The sequence below is a fragment of the Caloenas nicobarica genome, chromosome 4 (assembly GCF_036013445.1).
Source record: "Caloenas nicobarica isolate bCalNic1 chromosome 4, bCalNic1.hap1, whole genome shotgun sequence".
In the NCBI taxonomy this organism is placed as follows: domain Eukaryota; kingdom Metazoa; phylum Chordata; class Aves; order Columbiformes; family Columbidae; genus Caloenas; species Caloenas nicobarica.
Window position 1 is genome coordinate 65,391,590 of NC_088248.1, and position 23,833 is coordinate 65,415,422.

Here is a 23,833-nt window from a genome sequence, read left to right on the forward strand (position 1 = left end):
GAGAGGAGAAATCAATTTTTTGCCAAAGACAAAAACAGAAAAGAGATGACAGGAACCAGAGCATCTTTCGTTAAGAGACCAACCAAAAAATCAAATTATCATTTAAAACTGTGAGATTAAGATTTATTTTTATAGCCACAGGATGTTAAATAGCCTTGAGTACATTTTTTTCATTAACTCTGCACCAGATTCGCTGAGATTCTCCTATGCGAAATGGGTGAAATCATGACTCCTATTAAGTCAACAGGAGTTTCTCCAGTGACTGTAACTGAACTCAGGTTTCATTTGCACTCTTAACACCCATTGAAGGGCTTGCACGAGAGCCAAAAAAAGGATGTAAATGGCTAACATGATTTTCAGACAAAATAAAATTCTTAGATTAAAAACAGTTCTCACAAAAATAAGGGGTTTTTTTGAGATTTGAAAAAACAAAATAAAACCATCCCACCTTAGTTTTGCTATGCTCTGTATAGAAAAGTCTAAATTCCCATTAAAGACATGAAATTCTGACTTCTAGGTGAAATGGCTCACTGCTGAAATCTCTCTTGTATTCTCTATCTACAGACATTGTGACCTTGCCCATTTTAGACTTAGCCCAAATTCAGCCACCGATTACCAGTGTCTGGTGGTTTTAAACGCAAAGCAGGAAAGCCATGTCTGTAACATAGCGGTTCCTAGAGCAGCTGTGATCAGGATGGTTTGACTTTTATCTGCAGTTCACATTTGCATCAGCGCGGTTAAATATTTCTGTGGACTGACAGCTGAATCCCGAGCACGAGCAAGCCTTTAGTCCCTGCCCCTTGTGGAACCAAGAAAAATCTTGTCCGAATGGCAGAATAGACTAACCTGCTCTGAGAGCAAGAAAATTTGAAATAAGAATTGCAGTAACTTTCAGGTTCTACATTCTAATTTTTAATACTTTACACCATTTTGCCAGTAATTTGTGCTCACTCAGAGCACAGACGGGAGAAGATGGGCTGCTCACGCTGCCATCCGTGAGGAGGCTGGTTGGTGTTGAAGCACAGACCTGGCACAAGGCTGAGCACCGATCTCCTCCCCTCCTCTCCTCTCCAGGGCTGCCTGCCATCCAAGTCACTTGTTGCATCGCCCACAGCGGTTTTTCCTCCACACGCTGGAAAGCGATGCACCTGCAGATCACAAAAAAGCATGTTGGTCGCCTTGGGTTATAGGAGACAGCACAGTGAATAGGAATCACTCTTTTTATTTTTCCCCAAGACAGAGATCATAAGATGTCCTCTCTCACTCGGGCTGCAAAGCCCTGCAATACGCATTTACCTTGAAGTGACGCGAGCACCGGCTCCAGTATTCGCTTCCCCCCCCGTTTTACAGAGAGGAGACTCGGTCTCGCTGTCCTGACGAGCACGCTCGTCCTCTCCCTGCAGGAACCACTGGGCCAAACAAGGAGACGCGCTAAGGCCGAAGCCAAACGACCGGTGCTGAACCCCCAGCTCCCGCGCCGGCCGGGGGGGTGAGGCCGGGGCCGGCTCTCCGGCGCCGTCGCGGTTTCCCCGCCTGAGGTACCGAGCCCGACTCCGCCGGGGCTCCCCTGGGGCGGGGGCAGCCCGGCCGGGAAGCCCCAACCTCAGGGAGAAGGGGCTGCCGTGAAGGCCAGGGCGGCGGCCGCTCGCCGGGAGCGCAGGGCACGGACAAGCGGCGGCACCGCTCCCGGCCTCCGCCAGGGGAGGGGCGCGGAGGGCGGTGCGTCCCGTCCCCCCTCCACCGCCTCCTCCTCCACCTGCTGCCGCTGCGCCAGTAGCCGGCTGGGGGGAGCCGCCCGCCTCATCCCCGCGGGGCCCCTTTGTGCTGCTGCTCCAGAGCTGCCCTCAGCCAGGCGGCGGCTGCGTCACGGCCCAGGCGCTGCGGCCGCCCAGAGTCGCCCCGCGGAGGCAGAGCCGCCACCTCGCCCCCCGCTCCGCCATTGCTGCGCGGGCCGCGGCGGAACGACGCCTCGCCGCCCCCTGAGGAAGGGCCGGGAGCCGCGGCGGTGAGTGGCGGGGCCGCTGCCTCGCACTTCGCCGTCCCTTGCGGAACGGCTGGGAGCCGTGGCGGCGCGGCCGGGGGCATTTGCCCCTGTGAGGGGAGCGCCGTGGCGGGGCGCGACGGGAGGAGGGCGCGGAGGGTTCCCCGGGCACGGCCCTGCTGCGGGGGCAGCGGGGCCGGGCGGGCGGGGAGCTGCGGCAGGGGCCGGGGCGGGGACCGGAGCCCTCCCGGGCCGGGGCCGAGGGGCGATGCCGCACCGGGGCCGTGCGGGAAGTCATCGCCTGGGTCGGGCTAACGTGTCGGAATTCGGCGTGCTTTTGGTTTTTTGGTGGTTTGTGGGTTTTTTTTTCTCTTCCCCGCCTTTTTTTTTTTTTCTTTTCAACTTTGATAATAAAAGTGCTGGCCATCATTCTTATTCCCAAAACGCCAAAATGTAACCGAGTCACAAGGACCAACGCTTTTTTTTTTTTTTCCCTTCCATAAGATATCTCGGGTTCCTCAGGTGCTGGGGGAAGGTCTGGCGCATCCCGCGTTTCTGACGTTTTGCATTTCTGTGCGTGTGTGGCTGTGCGTGCCTGCAGAAAATCCCTCTATCCTGGAAGAATGGTGAAACTGGGGAATAATTTCAGCGAGAAGAGCACAAAGCAGCCCCTTTTGGAGGATGGATTTGACACCATCCCCCTGATCACACCCCTGGATGTCAATCAGCTCCAGTTCCCACCTCCTGATAAGGTACAGTAGGCTTTAGTTTCCACCCTGGAGAATCACACCCAAATCTCAGGCAAACAACAAAAGAATAGGTTATGTGTAACGAGCGGCTTAGAAACGGCAAGAAATACGGGGTGTTTCAGGGCATGCTGGTTCCCTCTGGGGAAAAAAATCAACAGTTAAGCTGATGAAAACCTAGTAGTAGTGATTTGCATTATAAAGTAGTGGGAAACGTTAGCAATAAGCTATATTGCATATAAGCATATATAGATTTTGTTGCTGCTGTATGAAATATATAAACATACGGGTGCAAGCAAGAAGCTTCTTTAGGCTGTATTGTCATAGCCCTTCCTATTCTGTATCTTTCTTTTTTGTATCTGGAAGGTACTGTGTATTTTCTGCGAATGATGTGAATTTTCCCTGTCCAGAAAATGCATCCCTAATGGGGGAATAAAGCATTGCTTTATTTCTCTGCAAGATGAACGTGTGCAGACTGGCCACAGAGAGAAAGAACTTCCATGTTTTCTCTGTGCTTCAGTAGGAAATGAATGCTAGTCCCAGACAAGCTGAAATAATGAGATTAAAACAGGCCACTGAGTTTTCTCCTTGGTAATTTACTTGGTTCAAAACCCAGCAAGTAGATGATTCAGATGGTCTGTAGCTGGAAGGGGACAGTTCAACGTGCTGCTTACAGGTTGGAAGGGAAATGTACATCCTGCATTCCTCATTACGTGGTTTGATTACTAAGGATTTAATTTTAAGGATTTAGGAAGGTGATGTGATAGCCTGTAAATACGTTTATTCTCACAATATAGAATTCATTAAGTGATACTACAGGTAAGGCATATGGTAGTAGGATATTTTTTCAGATATTTCAGTACTCTGTTTTTTCAGTATCCTATTGTAGTAGGATGTTTACTTGCACATTTCTCACATACACATCTGGCAAACAAGCTTTGCAGTCTTTGGAACATACAAAATTTAACTGGAAAATGGTCATTAGTATCTTCGTGCTGATTTTTATTTTTGGCATTGTGTCTCTCATGAGCTCAATTCTACTTCTAGATAAACTGACAGCTCAAAATAATTTGCATTATCTTATCTTGGGGTAAAGAATTTTAGCTTGTTGAATTTGCCTCAGTAGAGTGTTGCTTGTGGGCAATGCAAATAAATTCGTGACCTCTATTTTAATTGCTATCAACATCATTCTGTGTTGTGTGTGGTGACCAGTTGGCAGGCATAAATGCAATAAGCTGTAACAGCTGTTAGAGAGCCTGAGGGTCCATTTTCTGCCCTCGGTTACATGGGTGTAAATCTTGTAACTGAGGGCAAAATTGCACCCAAAGGCTTTAAAACAAGTCTTACTGTGTCCGATATGCCTGCCAACTGGTGACTGGATATAACCGATTACCAAGGCCCAAGGTCCAAAGGAATTTGTTACGGCACTGCTGAGCACAAGTCTGAACAAGGGACCTGTGTGGTAATGGGTTTAATTGGAGCAGAGCCTCTGTAGTGAACCCAGGAGGTTCTGTGCCAGCCTGATCGCTCCTGCTGGAGTGGGGCAGAACTCCTCCCACCTTCACAACGTTGGCTTTGAACGAAAGTTCAACCAGAATGAAAGTGCAACTAGATGAGAAGCTTAAATAAAGGAATATTTGATTTGCTCTTCTACTCTTTCCAGTATCTGTTTTTATATTAGCTTTCATTTCCTTTTGCAGACATAGAGGGGAAAAGAACTATCATGTATTTATTGGTCCTACTGGCTTCTTTCTGTAACTGCCTGGTTAGTCATGTCAGTGTGTCTTTACTGGTTGCTGCAGACTCAAAGGCAGTGGTAGAGCAACTGATGTGAGGAAAAGAAACAGTATCAAGTCAGGATTGACACACAGATCAAATTTTGAAGTAGGAAGACACTCATGTATAATGAATAAGGAGTACATACTTCATATATCTGTGCTTATTATTCACTTACAAGGCTCCAGCATGGCAGTGAAGCATAACTTCTTGAACAGTAGTGACTGCAGCACTAAGAATTTGATGATTTTGACAGCTTCTAAATTAAAGGGATGAACTGATTTAAATTCCTATTTAGGTATGTTAAACAAAAGAAGACATTACATAACCAAGCAGATAGAACTGTATGTTCAGTGTCAGCTGAATGTGATTTGAGATTATGCAACATAAAGGGGGAAGAGGGGAAGTAAAATATTAAAAACCATTCCAGAATCTTCAGACAGCTTATTTCCATGCCGCTGTTTAGCAATCATAAAGTTATATAGTTATTATCGTTATCTTATTAATTCTAGCTGAAATAGGTTGAGAAACTACCTATGTCCTGCATGTATGTGTATAATGCTGTAAAAGTGTCTAATAAGCTTTGTGGTACTGAGTCTAGGTATAGTTACACATTCTAGGTACCCCTTCACAGGGAACTGAGGGGAACCCAAAGCTTTAATTTCAGTACCTGGTTACCTGTGAATATCACAATCTTAATTTCAGAATAATGTAGTTGCTCTTGATACCAATCTGTTTCTAAAAATCTAAAAAGGTCTAGTTATTTATTCTTTGGAACAACAGAGAAATTTGAGCAAATCTTAATAGCGCCGTCAGTACGATAAACTGCACCCTGCCTTGAGAGTGGTACTTTGATGAAGATAATGAAAAAATGTAGAAGACAAAAATGAAGCAAATAGGTTAGGTATGTGAAAATGTTGTATGATTAGAGTGCCAAGGAGAGCACTATCAATATGATTGACAGAATATTTTAGGAATACAGGTAAGGTGCTAAATAGTGTAGCTGGGGGCAATAGCTCATAGCAAGGAATAAAATCAAGTTAAAGAGCCTTAGGTGTTTCAAGAAATCTCATTAACACAAGCATTTGTGTGCGTCTGCTAATTCGTAAGTTAGATGTTAAGAGTGCCAAGAGCTTTAGTCTAGCACATAGTGAATAGCAACTGGGCGGGTCATTTGACTTTTAAACTCAAAATCCTGCTGTCAAAGAACATGGCTGCTGGTGGCATCATCATCTGCTAGATTTCTATGGATGCTCTTCGATAAGTCTCATCCTATTGGTCTACAGTTTGAAATTCCATTAGTGGAATCTCCTGAAGCAAATGGAGGTGGCTATTCTCAAACAAAGTGGGAAGCTTAATGATTTGGATTTGAACTAGGTACATGCTTGCTTAGTATAGCAGCACAGGACCACTGCAGCTGAAAAAAATGAACAAGTCTTCCCATAGGTCCATCAAAACGACTTTGGGGGATAATTTTGTTGATGATTACTGTGCAGGAAAAACAACTAACAGCTTACAGCTTCAAAAGAAGGATTAGACAGAGCGGGGGAAAAAACCACTGTGCTAGATGCACTTGTAAGCAGGTAAAATAAGAGTTATTGAATAAATAAGATTCTTGTGGTTAGTTTCCACTGACAGCTTTTTTTTTTTTAAATTTTTTTTAAAGGTTGTGGTCAAAACGAAAACAGAATATGAACCTGATCGCAAGAAAGGAAAGTTCCGTACTCCTAAAATAGCTGAATTCACAATCAGCATCACTGAAGGGGTTTCAGAAAGATTTAAGGTAAGCAGTGCTATCTGAAGACATTAATGACTTGGTTATGCTCACAGAAGTACTTAAAATCAGTTGCTGATTGGAGCCAAAAGTGGCTATAACTAACAGAGTGGCTGTTGGGGATATATATAGACATGAAAAAAAAAAAAATTCAACCTTACAGTGGTTCAGTATTTAGCAATTAGAAGCAAAAGCAAATATTGCAACATTATTGCTTTAACCTCTCACTAGCAGATAAATTCAGAAGGCACTTCTGTCAGTGTGTGGGTTTCAGAACGTGGCTGGCCAGGGTCTGTGGGCTGCACACAGGTAGCTCTCAAGGCATGGATAAAGCTCTTGTTAGGGTTTTAAGGACTCGAAGCACAGGCGTATTTGTTTTCTTTTTGGCTTATTATTTTTCCCCATGGCCAAACCATTCTCTTAAAAGCACTGTCATGGTTGGTTATGTATTTTTTTTATAGTTAAATGTATGACTTGGCAGCTCAGGAATGTATACCAGAGCTTTTTGCTATCAGTGTTCATGGTCCAGTTGTATCTTACAGCTTGGTGACGACTGTTAATGGCAGATGGCAGTTCAGCAAGAATCTGACTCACATTTACTCTTTAGTTTCCATGCCCCTATTACTCCCTTTAGTAGTCCCAGAGGAAAGCTGAGAGCTTAACTGGTGTAAGGATTTAATTCCTTTCCCCTTTCTCACTGAAGGGTAGGTTTTCTTGCTCTGTAAGTAAAGCAAAGCAGGGAAGTTGGTACTTCAGCTCATGCTTTCCTACCTGTTCTAACAAAGGAAGACTGCAGCTTTTCAGTGCTGTTAATTTGGCATCTTACCCAAGGATGCCAAAGCATTTTTAAACAGTGGGCAACCACACTGTTCAGTGCACAAGTACAAAGACATTTGGAAAGCCTAATGTTTAGTATGAGGGAAAAACACAGAGTTACAGTAAATACGTGGAGTCTTTTTATATTGCACATTTATAACCTCTGCTTTTGTGGTAGGAGTTTTAGGGCACACTCAAAGCTTCTAGTTCTGTTGTACCTGTTCTAAAAGTTGCCCAGGCCCAAGGCTACCTTTGCAAGTCTATGTACAGCTCTCTGTGGAATCAGAGCATGCTGAGCAAGCAATGCGAAGGCTGTAGGATGGGTTAGATGCTTTAGGCTACATTTGCAAAGGAACTTTGCAGATTGTTGCCTGGACAAATGTTCTAAGTGCAGGTCACCTGGTGGAGTCTTCAGCCATGCAGTGGAGCATGTGGGTTCCTAGTAAGCTGTGTGGGGAAGCACCCCAGATGCTAGTAAGAGATGTTATGGGGCCTGGCAGGGATTTACTAAGGAGGTAAGAAAGCCAGTTCCGGTTTTTCTATTCCCTGATTCGGGGCAAGGACATCCCATCCCTTAGGGAAAATGCTACATTCTGACTGATGTTCTCTCTTTCTCCTCCTGGCACCATGGTACCAGTCCTTGAGAGTAATCCCCTTCCTCTCAGGTGAGGGTTGTGCACATTATAGTGTTGTGTAAGGTGCAGATGGACAGCTCAGAACAAGGAGGGCTTAGCTCTCTCTGGCTTTTGTGTATGTCCTGGCCACACTAAGGTGATCCAAAATGCTTACTACGTAGTAGAAGAGAAAGGGGAGAAAGTGGTTAGTTTGAGTATCCTGCTAGGACTTCAGTTCCAAGCAACTGAGCAGAACCTATACGTGAACAACTCTGCACTTATCCACCAGCTGTAGGTACTAAGGGATTTCATTGCTTGAACGTCAAATTGTAGATAAGGAAGGGTTTTGAACATGCATCTAAATGTTTTGCACATCTCTTTATAGATCTGGGTTCTTGTCTGTTTTGGAAGAGCTGTGCAAATGAGACCTTGCTGAACAAGAAATACACAGCTCATTGTGCTGTTGGGTAGTCTTTTCTAATTTGTATAGCTGAACAGTTAGAAGCCTGAGCATTTTTGCGCTATGTTTTTATGTGCCTTTGGATGGCATACTTAAATAAAATGTCTTTTAGATATTGCTTTATGATGATCGCTCTGGGATTAATCTCGTACTACAGGGTTGCTAGGTTTTGCTGCTAGGTAACTACTGCATCAGAGAGAGGTTTCAGTAAGATTTGGTATCTCTTGGGAATTGCAGGGTGATTCACACTGGCTTTAAGTCTAGGCTTCTGAAGAAGAGTGTGGGGGTTGATCAATCAGGAAAATCATGTTCAGTTAATTGAAAACAATAGTTTAATGCAGAACATCCAGGTCCTAAAAATGTCCCTTAATCTCTATATAACAGTTTTAGAATTGAATTACGCTGCTTACAACATTTTAAAGAGAACTGACTGGTTTTCCAGCAGGGATGATTGTCATATTCACCACTCCCAGTAGTAAATATTGCATTAATAATTGATGAAATTTCATAAATATGTAGATGAAAAGTACCAATAGTGTGAGGTTTTCTCCTGGGTCCTTATTAATTGTGAACCATCATGTTAACTGCTGCTGTTGATTCTGAGATAGCAAAAGGATATTTGTTTGAAAATTAAATATTTGCTGTAATTATGAAATGCATTATTTAACTGGTGAGATATTGACTTTGGCTTGTGTTCATGAAAAAAGCTTCAGATGCCATTTTAATGACTTTAATAATGTACATCACCGATGCATAAGCTTGCCACAAGACACAGCCCAAATGTTGTGCTAAAAATAAAAAAAGTCAGTCAGTCATATTTACAAATAATTCACGTGTGTATTCTAAGATGTGCTGCTTAAGTAAGGACAAAGCAGATTGCGTTTTTGGGATTCAGCAGTGCAGATCATCTAAAGCTGTTCTTCCTGAGAAATTATACATTATAACAAATGAAGCAGCTCCAGCATGTGCATATGTCATGTAGATCATTTGGTGTTTTAGCAGCTGGCTGAATAAGAAATTATAAAACATATTTTCTGCATTCAATCCACATTACCGCAGTTATTACAACAGAGCTGAGTATGTTTACAAAGAAAACTGCAAGTATAATTTTCCTGTATGAAGCCACATTCTGAATTCAAATCAGAATCTGTCAGAAGAATGTGAAGACTTCCTGATTCTGAGAACCCTGTTGTCTTAATTTATTTTTATGGCACTAACCACACCAAAGAAGATGTGATTTTTCACTGAAGATTATTTTTCATTGAGAAATAGAAGTCATGCTTTTGTTCTTTGAACAGTATAAGCTAATGGGGAGACCTGGCCCTTCACATCTGGAAAACAACTTTGAATGAGGCAGCTTTGTCTTTCCTTCTGTCCACTGTACAGAACAACACAACATGGCTGGACATGTCATTTCAAAGGAATCTAATGAATCGGGATATAGGAAGCTATTGTGGGAGAAGATTGATGGTATCAGTTACCCAAGGCCAAACCTTTGCCTCCACCATTGGCAGAGCAGTGGGATTTTGTAGTGGGATGTCTGTTCTGACACCCATTGAACTGGGCTACAATTGACAGTTGTGCACAAACACAGCCATTTAAAAACGTTTGCAGTATCAAAACATGAGATATTTTTCTGTCTTTGGGGAAACCTGAATAAAGAACATTCAGAAGTATTTTGAAAGCAAACACCTGTGTTTCCAAATAAATTTTAAGCCCTTAAATAAACCCACGCTGTGGTATTCCTTAAACCCTTTGGTTCTATTCAGAGGCAATTCAGTTCTTCAGACTTTATCCTTGACATCTCTATATACATTGAAGTGCAGTGCCAAAGCCTCAAGCTTATTTCTGTGGTAAGACCATATGGTGCAAGCCATGTGCTATCAGTTGTTGAATGTGCAAACAGTTGTTGAAATGTCTCCATGAGGTTATGGAAAAGGAAGCAAGACTTACTTTCAAAATCAGTTCTTGCAGGTTTACCTGGCCATTTTAAAGCTGAAAAAATGTATGCAACTTACATCTAAATATTACATTTGTGGCCTGTCTTAAAGAGGTATCCTTTAAAACATGTTTCTGCCTCAAGACTTGTTTACCTGTTGTTCTTGGTAATGTCAATGATTATTATTGCTGCAAGAATAATCAGAGACAAGGAAAATACTTCTCGGGTTCCATGTGATTACTTTGTGTGTTGAGTACCTCTTTGCTCCCCCTTACAGAGTCTGTTAGGTGCATGAGATGTCAGCCGATTCCTGCGCAGGATATCGCTTCCTTCAGTATATTCTGTGTCTGTCACGTAGTGTTGACAGGTACTTACTGCCATAAGTAGTCCTGTTTTCTTCAGTAGAACTACTCATAGGATTAAAGTTGCTCACAAGTATAAGCGTTTGCCTGGCTTTGATTTCTTCCTTTATTACTTCAAGAAAATATAAAAGACATTCTTCTTTCAGTATAACTGCTATTTTAAAACAGTTGATGTAAGTGAAAGCACTGCATGGCAACTGTCATTTTTCCATTTTTAAAAAATGTTTGATAATTCCCTGATATGACATTGTCAGTCCTCTTGCTGAATTTTTGGCTGAAAGGAATTTTTTTACAGTTGGAGCTGGAAGACTTAAGTGGATGGCTAACAGCAGCTTCCCTGCTCTGTGTCAGGTGTCGTCTGCCATTGTATCCATCTGAAATCCTTTTCTTGGAGCAGAACCAGGGACACTAGTGACACAGAACATGTTTTGGGTCTCTCCAGATGTAACACATAGCCTTTCCTCTTCTATAGTAACCTTTCCAGCCTTTCTCTTGGCCTCAGTGGTATCGTCTGGATTGGTATGGGAAGGTAACAATTTCTTAGGGCCACGGGGTTTCTTGAGCTTCTTCCTCACATCTCTGTAGTTAAAAAACTAATATATGGTGCTGCGTGGTGGAAGATGGGAACACTGTTGTGAACAGCTGTGTTAAGCCACAGTGCTAGACTGTCAAGGCCACTGCTTTGTTAACCTGTTTTTGTCTAACAGTATCTCCCTCAGGTTTCATTAATTGACTCCCTTGCAGGCTGATTCTTTTGTCTTGCACTGTTGCTGTTAATAAGCACTGGGTCTGTAGCTTCTTTTCACTTACTGTCTTTCATGAATCTATCTGCCTTTCTAGCTGCTCCTGCCAGTCATCTCCAGGTAAGCATCCAAGCCAGTTCTCCTTTCCTCCTTGTTAACTCTGAGGACAGTCTTCTGATTTCGCCTGCTTTTTCTGTACAGTCTACCCCAAAACTATCATCCTTGAGCACAGAGGTTTGATGGGAATGTTCTGCTGCAGAAGATGAGTTTAATAGATATACCAGTTGTATAGCTAAACATGGCATGTAATGCTAGCAATACTGTTCTGAAATGAGGCACCTGGTTGTCTTTTGAGTCACTGGTCGTCTTGTATATGTATGTATGTTTCCATAGCGCATGTGGAAAATTGTACCAAGTTGTTCTGTGCAATGTGGATTGCTCTGTGAATGAATGAGTCAAATGTTGCATCTATGGATGGGAATGTTCTTTTTTTTTCTTTCATGTTGCCATTTACTTCAAATTGAACATTTCTTATTCCTTCAGTGCACTGTTTCACATGCATCTTTCATGTAAACTTCTAGGGACAGGCCCAGGTAACAGCAAACAAGAAAATAATTTTTGAAAAGCAGGAATGTTAGGGGAAGTGGAGAGCTGATTTCAGTGTTCTCTAACACACTGGCAGAGGGCATTGTGCAGCTGGAGGTGCAGGATTTTAGTGGAGAGAGGTGAAATGGAGGTCATGGCCATTTGCAGGAAAGTCAGTGTGATGTTTTACAAATTTTAGTCTGTGAGATGTAGCCAGACTCAATCTATTGTAATTACATTCTGCTTGCCTAAAATTCTCTTGGAGTTTAAACTGGATTGCAATAATCTTAATTTCCTGTCCTAAATGGTTGTGCAGAGTTGCTGTATTTCATCCCAGAGGGCTTTGCATTTCATACCGGTGAGCAAAGCATAAATTGGTTGTAAATCACTTCAGACGAAAGGTGCTCTGTAAATGTGTGTCTTTGCTCTTTTTGTTTGGTGCTAGCGCCAAGTCTGTGCCCAGCACTTCACAGGCAAATCAGAAATGAAAGTTGCGTTCCCAAGAAGCTGCAATTGAAATAGGTAATGCACAGATGTAGAGCAGAGATGAGATGTGACCAAGTGGCAGTGATTGAGTAGTGAAAATTACTGCATGTCTTGTTAGTTCCACTTTAGTTCCACTTCTCATAATAGCAGGAATGTTCCTAGGTGGGTTTGTGTGCTGAAAGGTGCATGATGGAAGGAAAAGCACGAAGGAAGGCGGTGCAAACCAGCACACTGGGAGTGGGCTAATAAAAGAATTTCTGTCAAGAAGGGGAGGCAGGATGGGAAAGGTGGAAGTTGAAGGCAGAGGGAAAACAGATGGCATCTGGGCTTTAGTGGGACAGTGGGATACAGGCAGAATGGGAGGAGATGGAGCCAAGAGGAGCAAGATGGGAAAACTTGTGCATGCCTTGAAAAACAGGGCTTGTAATTTGCTCAGAAAGGGACAGGAGCCAGGAAGGGGTGTGAAGAGAAGTAGGCGCGGTTGGTGCAATTCATAATTTTGCTGTAATATTCTGGCTTGATTAAAAGGGGAGCATAATAAATGTTAACGAAGTGAGGAGGGAGGAGACTGCAGTAGCAAGGCAGAGGAAAAACAGCTTGCAGTGTTCTGCAGCTGTAGCAAAGTGGGATGGATTGATTGGGAAGATATAGCAGGCTGTGATGGTAAGGCCTTATCACGAGCTGTTTACATGTTAGTGCAGTTGTCAGATCTGGTGGGTTTCAGCTAAATGCTTACCGTCTGAAGACAGGTGTTTTTGCTGTGAGTGCACTTCATTCATTAGTCATCTCTCATTTTGATTACTGTAATGGCTTCTGGCTAGACATTGTCCTTCTTCTGCTCTTCACTTTCAATCTATTAAAAAATCTGCCACATACATAATATCTTGTCATCTTTTCTGTTCACATGGTTTTGTTGCCAGATCCCCTTAAAACCAGCTTGAAAGGACACTCTCAAGATGAAAACAAAACTAGACTTTGAGTTCCTAGTTAAAAGAAATGGCTGTTTGTGCTATCTGGTAGTTAGCTCATAGCAAGTATTTTAAAAGCCCATCACTCCTGTGGTGTGACAGGCACCTTGGAATTCTGCAGGATGCAGATGGCTGTGAATGATCATAGTAATTCAGAAGACTCCTGCTCCCACTGTGTGTGGTCCTGCGCTCAGCCAGCTGGCTGCCACAAGAAGACATTCAAGATTTCCTTCTAGAAGGATGGAGAGTGCTGCTTGTGTGTGCATTGCATCCTCTCCTACCTTGAATAAGGAGGGCAAGCTGCTGCCAGTGCTCCAGTACGAAGAGGAGAACTTCCATTTATACTGAGTGTGCAAAGTTGCTGTCAAAGAAAGCAATAAAGTGACAACGTGGTAGCGCTTGTGGTCTAGAGCAGCTTGTTGCCTTCCCTCTTTCCATGGTTTTATTTCTGAAAGGCATCTGGGAGGAGAGGGCTCAGAAGGTGAGGCAGGGAGGTAGGGCTGCGCTGTGTTACCGGCAGGGGAATCTGCCTCGGGGTCAGGAGTGAACCTGGGCATCTGACAATTGGGGACCAACGGTGGGTTATTATGAGAGTGGCGGAAAATGGCTGTTAGAAGGAAGAGAAGGATTTTCAGTTTATAAGGCAGAAGTGGGTTGAATTAACAGGTGATTGGGATCACATTGGAATCCAGTGATGGATTTATTTCCTCTGTGTCATTTTCATGTGCAACTGTCCTTTATCTGAATAGAAGTTACGTGTATCCTGAAGTATGGTAAGAGAAGGGAGCTTTTCTTCTAATAGGAAGGAGACAAGAGCTTACTTGATTAGGGATTTGCAAATGGAGTGTGATTGCAAATTACTGGAGATAATGAGAATAAAAATTTACATGTTAATACTGAAATTAATAACATTAGGAAATACAGTGAGAAAAAAAGATTCTACGAGAATTATGAACAAGGAGCCCTGACAGCATTTCCCAGTGTTTTCCTGTGTGGCAGTGGAAGAACCATGCTGGACATGACTTGAACGAGCAGTGAGAAGTCACAGCTCCATGCAGGTCACTGAAACAGGTAAATGCCCCATGTCACAGCAAGTCTGCCCTGAGGCTGTGGCTCTGCAACTTGCCAGGCTCCAGCAATCTGCACAACACTGGGCTTTTGACCTCTTTAAAAAAATAATTACTTTCCAAAACAGTTTCAGAGCCTTGGAGGGAGTGATCCTGCAGTGATTGTGGAAATGCGAATATTTTTCTATCATCTAATTGGCCTCAGCTACAAAATAGCTTGTTAGCTTTGCAGTATGTTCCTGGGGCCTCATTTGTATGTCAAAATGGTTATGACTGGGAAATAATGTTATAATTCTACTATTCCCTGCTAGTATGATGGATGGCCAGGGAATATAGTTAAAATGCTTTGAGACTTGAGAATATTTTTCAAAGCATTTTAAACTGCTACACCTATCTGTGGAGGAGGCAGATGTGAGCTGAGTCGATCTGTACCATAGCAATTGTTTGCTTGGTGTCCGTGTCCCATGTCACAGGCCTGTGCTCCTAGAGAGAGCAGCTCTTCTCCAAGGCTGTGTAGAATGTATCTTGTAGGGCATGGGAAGCCTCAGCAGTAATTCCATCTGGATTTTATCTTTTTCTGTCCCCACTTCCCAGTCTCTCCTGTCCGTTTCTTCTCTCAGGGAGAGAGCAGTGACTGTCAGAGCAGAAGGAACGGGATAACGTACACTTTGAGCCTGTGGGAAGTGAATGGCCCCAAACCTGCAACTCGGGCAGGGCCGTGTGTGTGTTGCAGAGCTGCTGGGCTGGCTGAGGAGCGCCCCCTCCTTTCTGGGTCCTCATCCTCCCCCGTTGCTCAGCAGCTGGAGCTCTGTGGGAGGACAAGGTCTGGGGCCCACGGCCCCCCAGGCCGACAGGGCTGTGTCCTGCTCAGGGGCCCGGGCATGGTCCGTGGGGCAGGTGGACCCTGGGTGCAGGGTGAGACTGGCAGTGTGTGGGACTTAACCAGCAGGGGGTTAGGGAGGTGGGACAAGGAGCCCCAACGGGGAACTGCAGACTTTGGGAGGAAGGTCAGTTTTTCTAGAGCCTGGGGTGCAAGGAGAATTTTGTGGGGAGAAGAGAGAATAAGGCTTGTTACAGTTATGGGAAGGGGAAAACACTGTAAGATGGGATGTGAGGTTTGTGCCAAGCCAGAGAGGACGAAGGGCCTTGTGTGGGTGGGATAGCTGAGGAAACATGGGAAGGGGCCCCAAAGAACTGTAGAAAAGGGAGAGGCCTCATTGAAAACACGTGAGAAGGGCTGAGCTGGGGCACGGCTTGGCCAGGATGGGAGGGGGTTATGTTGTTCGTTATTAAACTGGGCCACGGAGTGTGACCGGAAAGGAAAATGTGCTTTATTATCTCTTGGATTCGTGGGGGATATACTGAGACATGGGACATGTGAGCACAAAATACGAGGTTGGCAAGACAAGAGCGATCTATTTCTGTTAACCTTTGTGTATGCAAACGAGTAATAAATTTGAGGAAAGACTAATTGGATTTGAAAATTGATGTCAGTGTGAGGTTTTTGGAGGTGATTAAGAGTATTGTTTTTTTGTTGTAATCCAGTGACTGTTCTGAGAAGCTGAAGATGTTGCTATTAACCAGAAAGGTCCTTTGCTCCATGTCTCATTTGGATTGGCATCTTTACAGTAATATCTACATTTCTTCTGCTAAATTATGTTCTGATCTGCAGTTCTCCCTGCCTCTCTTCCATCCCTCCTTTTTTTGCTTATTTGCCATCTAACAAAAATCCTTATAAGTCCTTGGTTTCAGCAGCACCTGATACTCCCCAACCTTGTTTCAGCCAGGAAATTTAGTACTCACTGTTGTCTGCCCCTGGTCAAGTTTGCTTCCCCAGTATAAGTCCCTAAAAGTTCATCTCAGTCCTTCAGTGTATTCACTGCCACACACAGTTTGCAGTGTTGCAACTCCTATTAGTTCTGGGGTTTATCATAAAGGGGGAGTGTGTGGTGGTGTTTTTTACCAAGAGGCAAAGCTACATTTTTTTTTTTTTCTTGCTTTCTCAAATATGATTATTCTCGTTTGCATAATTGACACTGATGTGCCTAAGTTCTTTTTTCAGGAGGTGTATATAGCTGGCTTACTCATCTTCCTTCAAAATTTTCATCATATTATACTTTGTTTAAATTAATTAATTGCATTATCTTGTTTGTTTCTGTTTATTACTGTTTCTTATGCTGTAGCACATACTGGCTTCTTTCTAACTGGCCAAAAAAAAAAAAAAGCTCAACTACTCTGTAATCTCCTTGAGCTACTTATTTGTCTATCAGTAGAAGCTTTAGAATAATAAAAACACACATCTGAGACACTCTCCCAGGTAATGAATGCTATTTGGTCAGCTCACACCTTCCACAAAAATGGGTCTGAATTAGGGAGCTTTGCAGTGTAACTGCTAGGCCTAAATTCTGTGTTTTCTCATGTGAATGGGTGAGGTAATTCTAGAGATATTTCTGTCTTCTGTCTCACCTGAAAGGCTGCTGGTCTGCAGCTGCTCGGGGTTTATTCCTGGGACACGTTAGCTTGATCCTGACAGAGATTTCAGATCCAGCTGAAGGTGTGTCTTGCGTTTTCCTCCAGCCCAAATTCAGGGCCAGAGAGGTACCTCAGGGCACGGTGCAAAGTCACTGCCATGTCGTGCATCTGTGACAGCTTCTCAGTGGCTGCTGTGGAAGGAGTTGGAACAGAACTCCTCGAGGCTCGCCCTCTGGTGAACATGGTGTATTCCCTGGTGGGCTGGCCAGTGAGCTGCTCCTGTACAGCCTCTGCGTGATGATGAAGAAGTGTTTCAACCTATAAATTAAGGAGCATTGAGCAACCAAGCATGCAGACTACTGGTATAACTATCCATACATTTATAGCAGGTGCAACAAACTTTCATCCTGACAAGAGCAGGCAGACATTACTTTCTCCTTGCCTTGCTAGGGTCACCTTGGTATAATCTGGATGCCACCTGTGCTAACTTGCTGTCGCCTGACTCCATTCCTGGACAGGCGCAGGGAGAACAAGCGTGCTTATCAGCTGACACAAGCTGGACTTACAGTGTCCAAATACTGAGAAAGCAGGGGACCAAAGCTACCTCAGCGTGTCCTTCTGGGCTCACGTGTGCACTGAACAGGAGTGCAACCAAAACCAGCCTTGCAGGGCAGAGGCGATGGGCCACTGACCAGATCATCTGCCTTCTTCTCCGAGAAGGAGGCAGAAGCACTGACGTGCTGCTTCCCTATTCTCCCTCAATAACTAAGAAGCTGGTTTTATCCTTTGCCTCATTTTACTGGGGAGTGCATTCATAGCTGGCTTCTGCTGCCTACAGTAACAAACAGCGATACAATAAGCAGTGCATTACTAACATGAGCATGTTTTCTTTTTCCTTACAGGTAACTGTGCTGGTCCTTTTTGCCCTTGCATTCTTAACATGTGTTGTATTTCTGGTAGTCTACAAGGTTTACAAGTATGATCATACCTGTCCAGAAGGATTTGTTTTCAAGGTAAATTGCATACATATTCTAGAAAAATAGAAGACTCTGTAATATTCTCTGTGTTTTTTTCTGCATAACCTTGATTAAGTCATGCTGTATTGCATAGAAATTTGTATTTGTTTTCATAGGTTAGTGTGCTTCCTGCTATGTTTCTTTCTGCTTAATTTATAATTGAGGCTGTACTATTACACAGTTTTCATAATGTTGTTATTTTGCTAATGCTTTAAACATTGAAAATATAGCAGAAGTCCCAGCACCAGTGTCCTTCAAACCTACTTCACCTGCAGTTGTCTGGACAAAGTCCTCGTTTATTGGGTCATACAGTTTAATGTTGCATGTTCCTCCAAATTCATGTCTCTTAGGAAAGAAGAGAATGATAAAACCTGGAGGAAAAAAAAATACTCTGGAATATGTGTCAAAGAAACAGTAGAGTGATGTTCTCATTAAGAGTAACAGAGTTACCTTAAGGTTATTTTTGTAGAAAGAACTTCGTGTTCTAGAACAGTGATCTCCGAGCCCTACTGCCACAGGCCAAAAGTGGTGCCAGAAAAGGTAAAACACATTTATTGGAAAGAACACTGGTGCTCACCGAAAGGGAGGCGGGGGCTCGCTTCGTTCGTGCCAGATGGTGCTGCTGGCTCCTCAGCTGTGACCTGGGCTGGCAGTCAGGAAGGTAACACTGATTTCTCAGTTGTAAATTTAGCAGAGTTGAACTTGGCTATAATTAGATAAGAAAAGCAGCAGTGATGATGGCATTCTTCCCTCTAATTTTTTAAGAATATTTAGTTGTGTAATGAATCAAACAAGTACCTAGTATGATCTTCAAAAGGACTGAAGACAGAATGGCTGCCTCAGCACTTCTGACGCTCCTGTTCAGGACTCCTGACTCTGTCACTTCAGGCACATAAATATCTCACAAGAATCTAGTCCCAAGTTACAATCAGTGATGCGCTGCTGGATTCTCTTAGCTCTAAGCATTCAGCTTTAGGTTACTGCTTTCCCTTGGGTCAAGGGCAAAAGATGCTGTGGTTAGAACATTTGGCTGCAACTCGGGAGATGCAGCTTTTGGTTCTGCTGTTGTTGTTTTGTGTTAGACAAGCACTGAAACCCCCCTGTGCTCATGTCTCATGGGACGATAGTCTTTTTTTTTTTTTTTTTTTTTTTTTAATACGCTCTCTCTTGGCTTTGAGCAATTTGGAATATGGACGGGGCAGTTAACGTGCTCCTGTCTTTAGTCTAGTGACAGTCTGCTGCTTCTGCTTCCTTTCATACCATGTTGTCCCCTCCTTTGAGTTGCAGCCTTCTGGCTTCTTTTGTCCTTTCTTCCAAGTGTCACAAACACGTAAAGAGAGGACAGTTTCTTAACCTGTATTTCAGTTGCACTGTGAACAGGATCAGGTTGGGTTTGTCTCCTCAGGGCCCTGTGTTTGAAAAAGAAGTCGGGCAGAAAGTCCTGTTGCTTTCTTTTTAAGGTGCAGCGATACACAGGGCTGTGTTCCTGGTACTCTCTCCCAGCGCTGGGTTTTGTGGAGGCTGTTTCCAAACTGCTTGATGGCGTAATGCCAGGAGGCACAGCATCTCTGGTCATGTCACTCTTGAGAGTTTTGCAGGATAAACATGTTGGCAAATTACAGGAGGCCTGAAACTAGCAGTGTTGACACGAATTTCTGTTTGTTGCCTTTACCTCTCTTTTTTTGGTTTTGGGTGTTTTTTTTTTTTTGGGAGAATCTGTAATATGTCGTGGCATAGCTTGGCACAGATGTGCCTAGAGATGAAGAAGTCTGTCACCTTGTGACCAGCATCTCTGTGGACTGGCCTCATGCCATGTTCTGTGGCCTGGATGTCCCCAGGCTTTGGATGCCGATGTGATTTCCTGGTTTAGGGCAGAGGTGTCCCCTGCCCCAGGAGCCCTGGTGCCATCAGATTTGCTGCATACGGGCTGAGCTCCCACAGCTGTGTGTCACACTCGCTCTCCTCTCCTCTCCTTTGATGCTCTCATACATGGAGCAGTTCTGAAGGTTTCAGTGTTTCCATCCTTTCTGCTGTCTGTGCATCCAGAGCTTGAAGGTGTGCTTAAAAAGGTGCTTATTTGCCTTTGTATAGCAATCTTAAACTGCTCAAGCCTCAATTTTGTGCTTGCTCAAGCTTTCTGACACAGCCCCAGTGCTGGAGTTTTCCTCAAAGACCTCAGTGCACTTAGATCCTGGAGGAGTTTCTCCAGGGCTTCAGTACGTTCCATGCTGCATCTCTTACTCTTTAGCTTTCCTTGCCAAAGCACCTGCGCTCTTGTCAGACTCATGGACAGTGCAACGAAGTCATTTGCTTGCATTAAAGACAACACGGTCATCTATTAAGTTTGGAATTACTGACCCAGCGAAGTTAGTGTGACTGAAGATACTATTTATAAGTAAATACCACTGGGGTCTTTATGTCAAAGGAACAAAAGGAGTCCTCTTAACACAGATAGAGACTGGCAACCAGGGTTTTCTCTGGCATCCAAAGCCTTAACCTAGAACTAATTTCTGGAACAGAAGGGTTGTGAAAGAAACAAGAGACTGGCAACTCACTCTGGAGCTTCCCAGTTTCTCCTCATGACCTTCCTTATGACTTCTCTCACCTGGGAACCACAGAAACAAATAAAAAGGATGGAGAGGAATGTTCTGTGTCAGCTGAAGGTCTCAGGCAAGCGGCAGGATGAGGGTCAGCTCCAATTTCCATTGCTCGGTCACTCCCAAGTGCTGCATGGCTTGCCTTGGGTAGGGGCTGAGCACAGGGGCTCTCCTTGGGCAGCACACAGGGAGCAGTGACCAAAAGAGGAGGTTTCTCCTGTCTTTTCTAGAAACATGAAATCCGGGGAGCAAAAATGCAGTCAAGATGGAAACTCTGCTGTGTGTTTCTTGAGGCTCTTCTGTCAGATGTTGTGCATGTTCGCAACTACGAAAAATAACATTACTGAGTCATTTTGCCTGTCACAAAGCAAACTGCTTCGAAAACCAACACAAGATTCTGTGGCGTTTTTTTTAGACTGGCAGTAATCTTGGCTTGTCTTCAGCACTAATAATTATATTTGCTTGAATTTCCTTGGCGGATTTCATTAGATCAATGGATTGTGTTCCTTTCTCCATTTTAAATATTTAGAATTGCGACTATATCCCATAACTGGGTGAAGTAATCACTAGGAAGATGGCTGTGTCTACGTACTTCTTAGTCATTGTATCACATCAGAAGTAGTGTCAGTTATCCCAGATAAAGCACAGATAACACTTCCAGAAGATAGCATGGTTGGCGTAGTTGAACATGCATATCAAGTAACTCTATGCCATATTCCTGGATTATTTTTTTTGAATCTAGGTTCCAGTCTTGCAGCCGGCATGTACGATGATTATGACCACAGGGAAACCTCCACTGACTTAAACAGGCACTTAAATAGGCACAAGTGTCGGCTTAGCTGGGGTTAAAGCCTGTCCGCGTTGTAGTGCTGCTTCGAACAAAACTCTGAGGGAGGATTTGTCCTAGCTGCTGAGTTCACAAAAGATAATGAACTGAACCTGGGTGGGGGCGGTAACTTTGGGCGCTATTGCGAGTCCGACACACGTGGAGGCCTCTGCCACACAACAGGTGGGGACCCAGGAGCTGGGAACTCCGTGGGAGGACGGTTGGTCTTGTGACAGCGACTCTTCCTTCAGCGAGCTGCCACGAGATCACATTTTTCAGGGGCAGGCAGCTTCATCAGGCTACCTGTAGGCCTGTCGTTTTGACAAGTCTTCGTTTCTTCCATACCTTTGGATGATTTATTTTTTTCACTCTAACATTCTTAGGATGCAAAATTTGTATTAAGCCAAGACTGCCTGTTGGATCTTCCCCCAGTAATTTTTTACCTCATGATTTAAACCATTTGAAACTATTGTTACTGGTGTGTGTTTATGCCACGTTTTTTTTCTTTTTCTTTTTTTTCCCCTCCCTTTTTTCCTTTTTTTTTTTCGACAAAGACAAGAGCCAACCGAAAACTAAATGTGAACACATTTGAGATAGCCTCTGGTCCTAAAAAGATGATGGTTTTGCTTGTGTTTCTGTGTTCAGAAATTTCCAATATTAAGTTTCATTTTCCAAGTTCGATGAGAACAGTGGCAGTTCAAAGTTGCTGTGCTGTAGTATTATAAAATTTTAGTCTTCCTGTGCTGGAAACAGGAAGACCGAACATCCTATTGCTTCTTTAAAACAGAGTAGAAATGATTAAACTTATTTTTCTTCAAGCTGCTCCTATTTTAGAGGGTCAATCCAGTTGCTCTGATGACTGCCCCAGCACGCTGAGGGATCTGCCTGGAGTGGCAGAGACACCGACCTTCTGGAACAAAACCTGGGGAGGTCACAGATTTGTTTAAACCATTTTTCCTTCAGTGCAGCCAGCTGCTGTGCGGGCTGTTGCTGCATCGGCACCGAATGGGTGCTACCCATTGGCTAACGCACTGTGCAGGCACGTTCATGTTGGGTTTTAAGATGACAGCAAAATTGGGATCTTAATTAGTGTTTGACTCTCTAAATCAGGTAATTCTCTTGGAAAAGCTCTGAGCATCCAGCAGTTTCTACGTAGTGCTCGTAAACTTCTAGGAAATTAAATAATGTAGTCCCACAGCTAAAGATAGGTTTTTAAAAGCCTGCTGTTTGCTGCATCTTTCTGACAAACAAGAGTGAAGTATTTTGCATGTGTGTGCACACTGGTGCACAAGCTTGGCCACCCACAGTGTCTTCCCTGTATGTCTCATTTACTGGGCTATAAAACTGTTCGTACCTTGGCACCAGTAGATCGGTATTAGTTTCTGTTTCTCAGATGGAAAACACTGTATTGAAGGGCCTGGAGCTCCTCTAATGGTAGAACGCAGACATTGGTAATTGTAGCCCAAACAGTTGGAACTAGGTGGGGAGCAAAAAGCAGCAAAATATGGCTGGAACTAGAGATTGAGGACTTTTAAAAATAACTTTTGGCAAGCATGTTTCTTGTATGTTAATTATTCTGGCACATGAACCCAGATTGGTCTTCCTGGCAAATACACGAGTAGTTTAAGGCTTGCAGGGAAGAACATTTGGAACACAGTAGGATAAGGCTGTAGTTAATTGCTGTGTGTTGCATCTTGACTCAAAGTGAATATTGGCTTAGGCTAAAGGGAAAAAAACTAACCCACTTTTGGTGTGTGTGGGACCGTATCTGTAATCTATGTGATGGATTTTCTTTTCAGAATAATCAATGCATTCCAGCTGGGTTGGAAAACTACTACTCTGAACAAGACTCCAGCGCTCGAGGGAAATTTTACACGGTCATAAACCACTACAACCTGGCCAAACAAACCATCACGCGCTCAGTGTCCCCGTGGATGACGGTACTGTCAGAGGAGAAACTATCTGAACAGGAGACTGAAGCCGCTGAGAAATCAGCTTAGTATGATAAGATAATTATTAACACTATGTCATTTGAGGGTAACTAAGGGACTTTAAGGAAATTTTCATTAAATATAATTCTGGATAATTTAGAGGTTACTCATGTTTATGGTGCAATTGCTTCTGTTTGCTGATACTGCTTTGCAAACAAACAAAAAAAACCAAAAAGACCAAAACAAAAACTTGCTGCAGAACATTCATGGGCATAAAACAAGGTGCATATCAGCATTGCTTTAGAGCTTTGACACCATTTTCAATGTTAAAAAAAAAAAAAAAAATCTGATGTTAGGTATGTTCTTGCAGTTTATTGGATACTGACAGATTTCTTCGCTGGATATTCAGGGCTTGGACCTTAGATCAAGTGTTCTGTTGTCTGAACTGAAACTTCATTTATTAATTTTTTTTATTCTGTGTCATTTTGCAAACTGAAACACCCCCGCCATAACTAGAGTGATCTCTTGTTTAGCTGAAAGCTGTATTTAATACTTATTTTTGGCTCAAGCAAGAATGCTAGTCAGCATTGATGTCGGGGCATGATGTAATAATGACTTGTATGGAGAAAGAAACTGTCAGGTAGCATTTTTCTTACATTTTCTTTACTGTTGTT

At 43.5% G+C, this 23,833-nt stretch overlaps 1 protein-coding gene across 2 annotated transcripts; it reads left to right on the forward strand.

The window, feature by feature from the left end:
• The first annotated feature begins 1,607 nt into the window (after nt 1-1,607).
• NSG1 (neuronal vesicle trafficking associated 1) lies at nt 1,608-23,318 on the forward strand. 2 transcript variants are annotated; one of them, XM_065633357.1, is made up of 5 exons: nt 1,608-2,005; nt 2,583-2,733; nt 6,170-6,286; nt 17,692-17,802; nt 23,028-23,318. In XM_065633357.1, the coding sequence occupies exons 2-5, from the start codon at nt 2,605-2,607 to the stop codon at nt 23,226-23,228; spliced, it is 558 nt and encodes a 185-aa protein (XP_065489429.1). In that variant the 5' UTR covers nt 1,608-2,005; nt 2,583-2,604; the 3' UTR covers nt 23,229-23,318. The 2 variants fall into 2 exon arrangements, with proteins under 2 accessions (XP_065489429.1, XP_065489430.1); XM_065633358.1 differs by lacking the exon at nt 17,692-17,802.
• The last annotated feature ends 515 nt before the right edge of the window (nt 23,319-23,833 follow it).

Coding starts and splice junctions, on each gene's coding strand:
- NSG1 (XM_065633357.1), top strand. CDS start 2,605: ATGGTGAAACTGGGGAATAATTTCAGCGAGAAGAGCACAAAGCAGCCC. Junction 2,734..6,169: donor AGTTCCCACCTCCTGATAAG/GTACAGTAGGCT, acceptor TTTTTTTTAAAG/GTTGTGGTCAAAACGAAAAC. Junction 6,287..17,691: donor GGGTTTCAGAAAGATTTAAG/GTAAGCAGTGCT, acceptor TTTTCCTTACAG/GTAACTGTGCTGGTCCTTTT.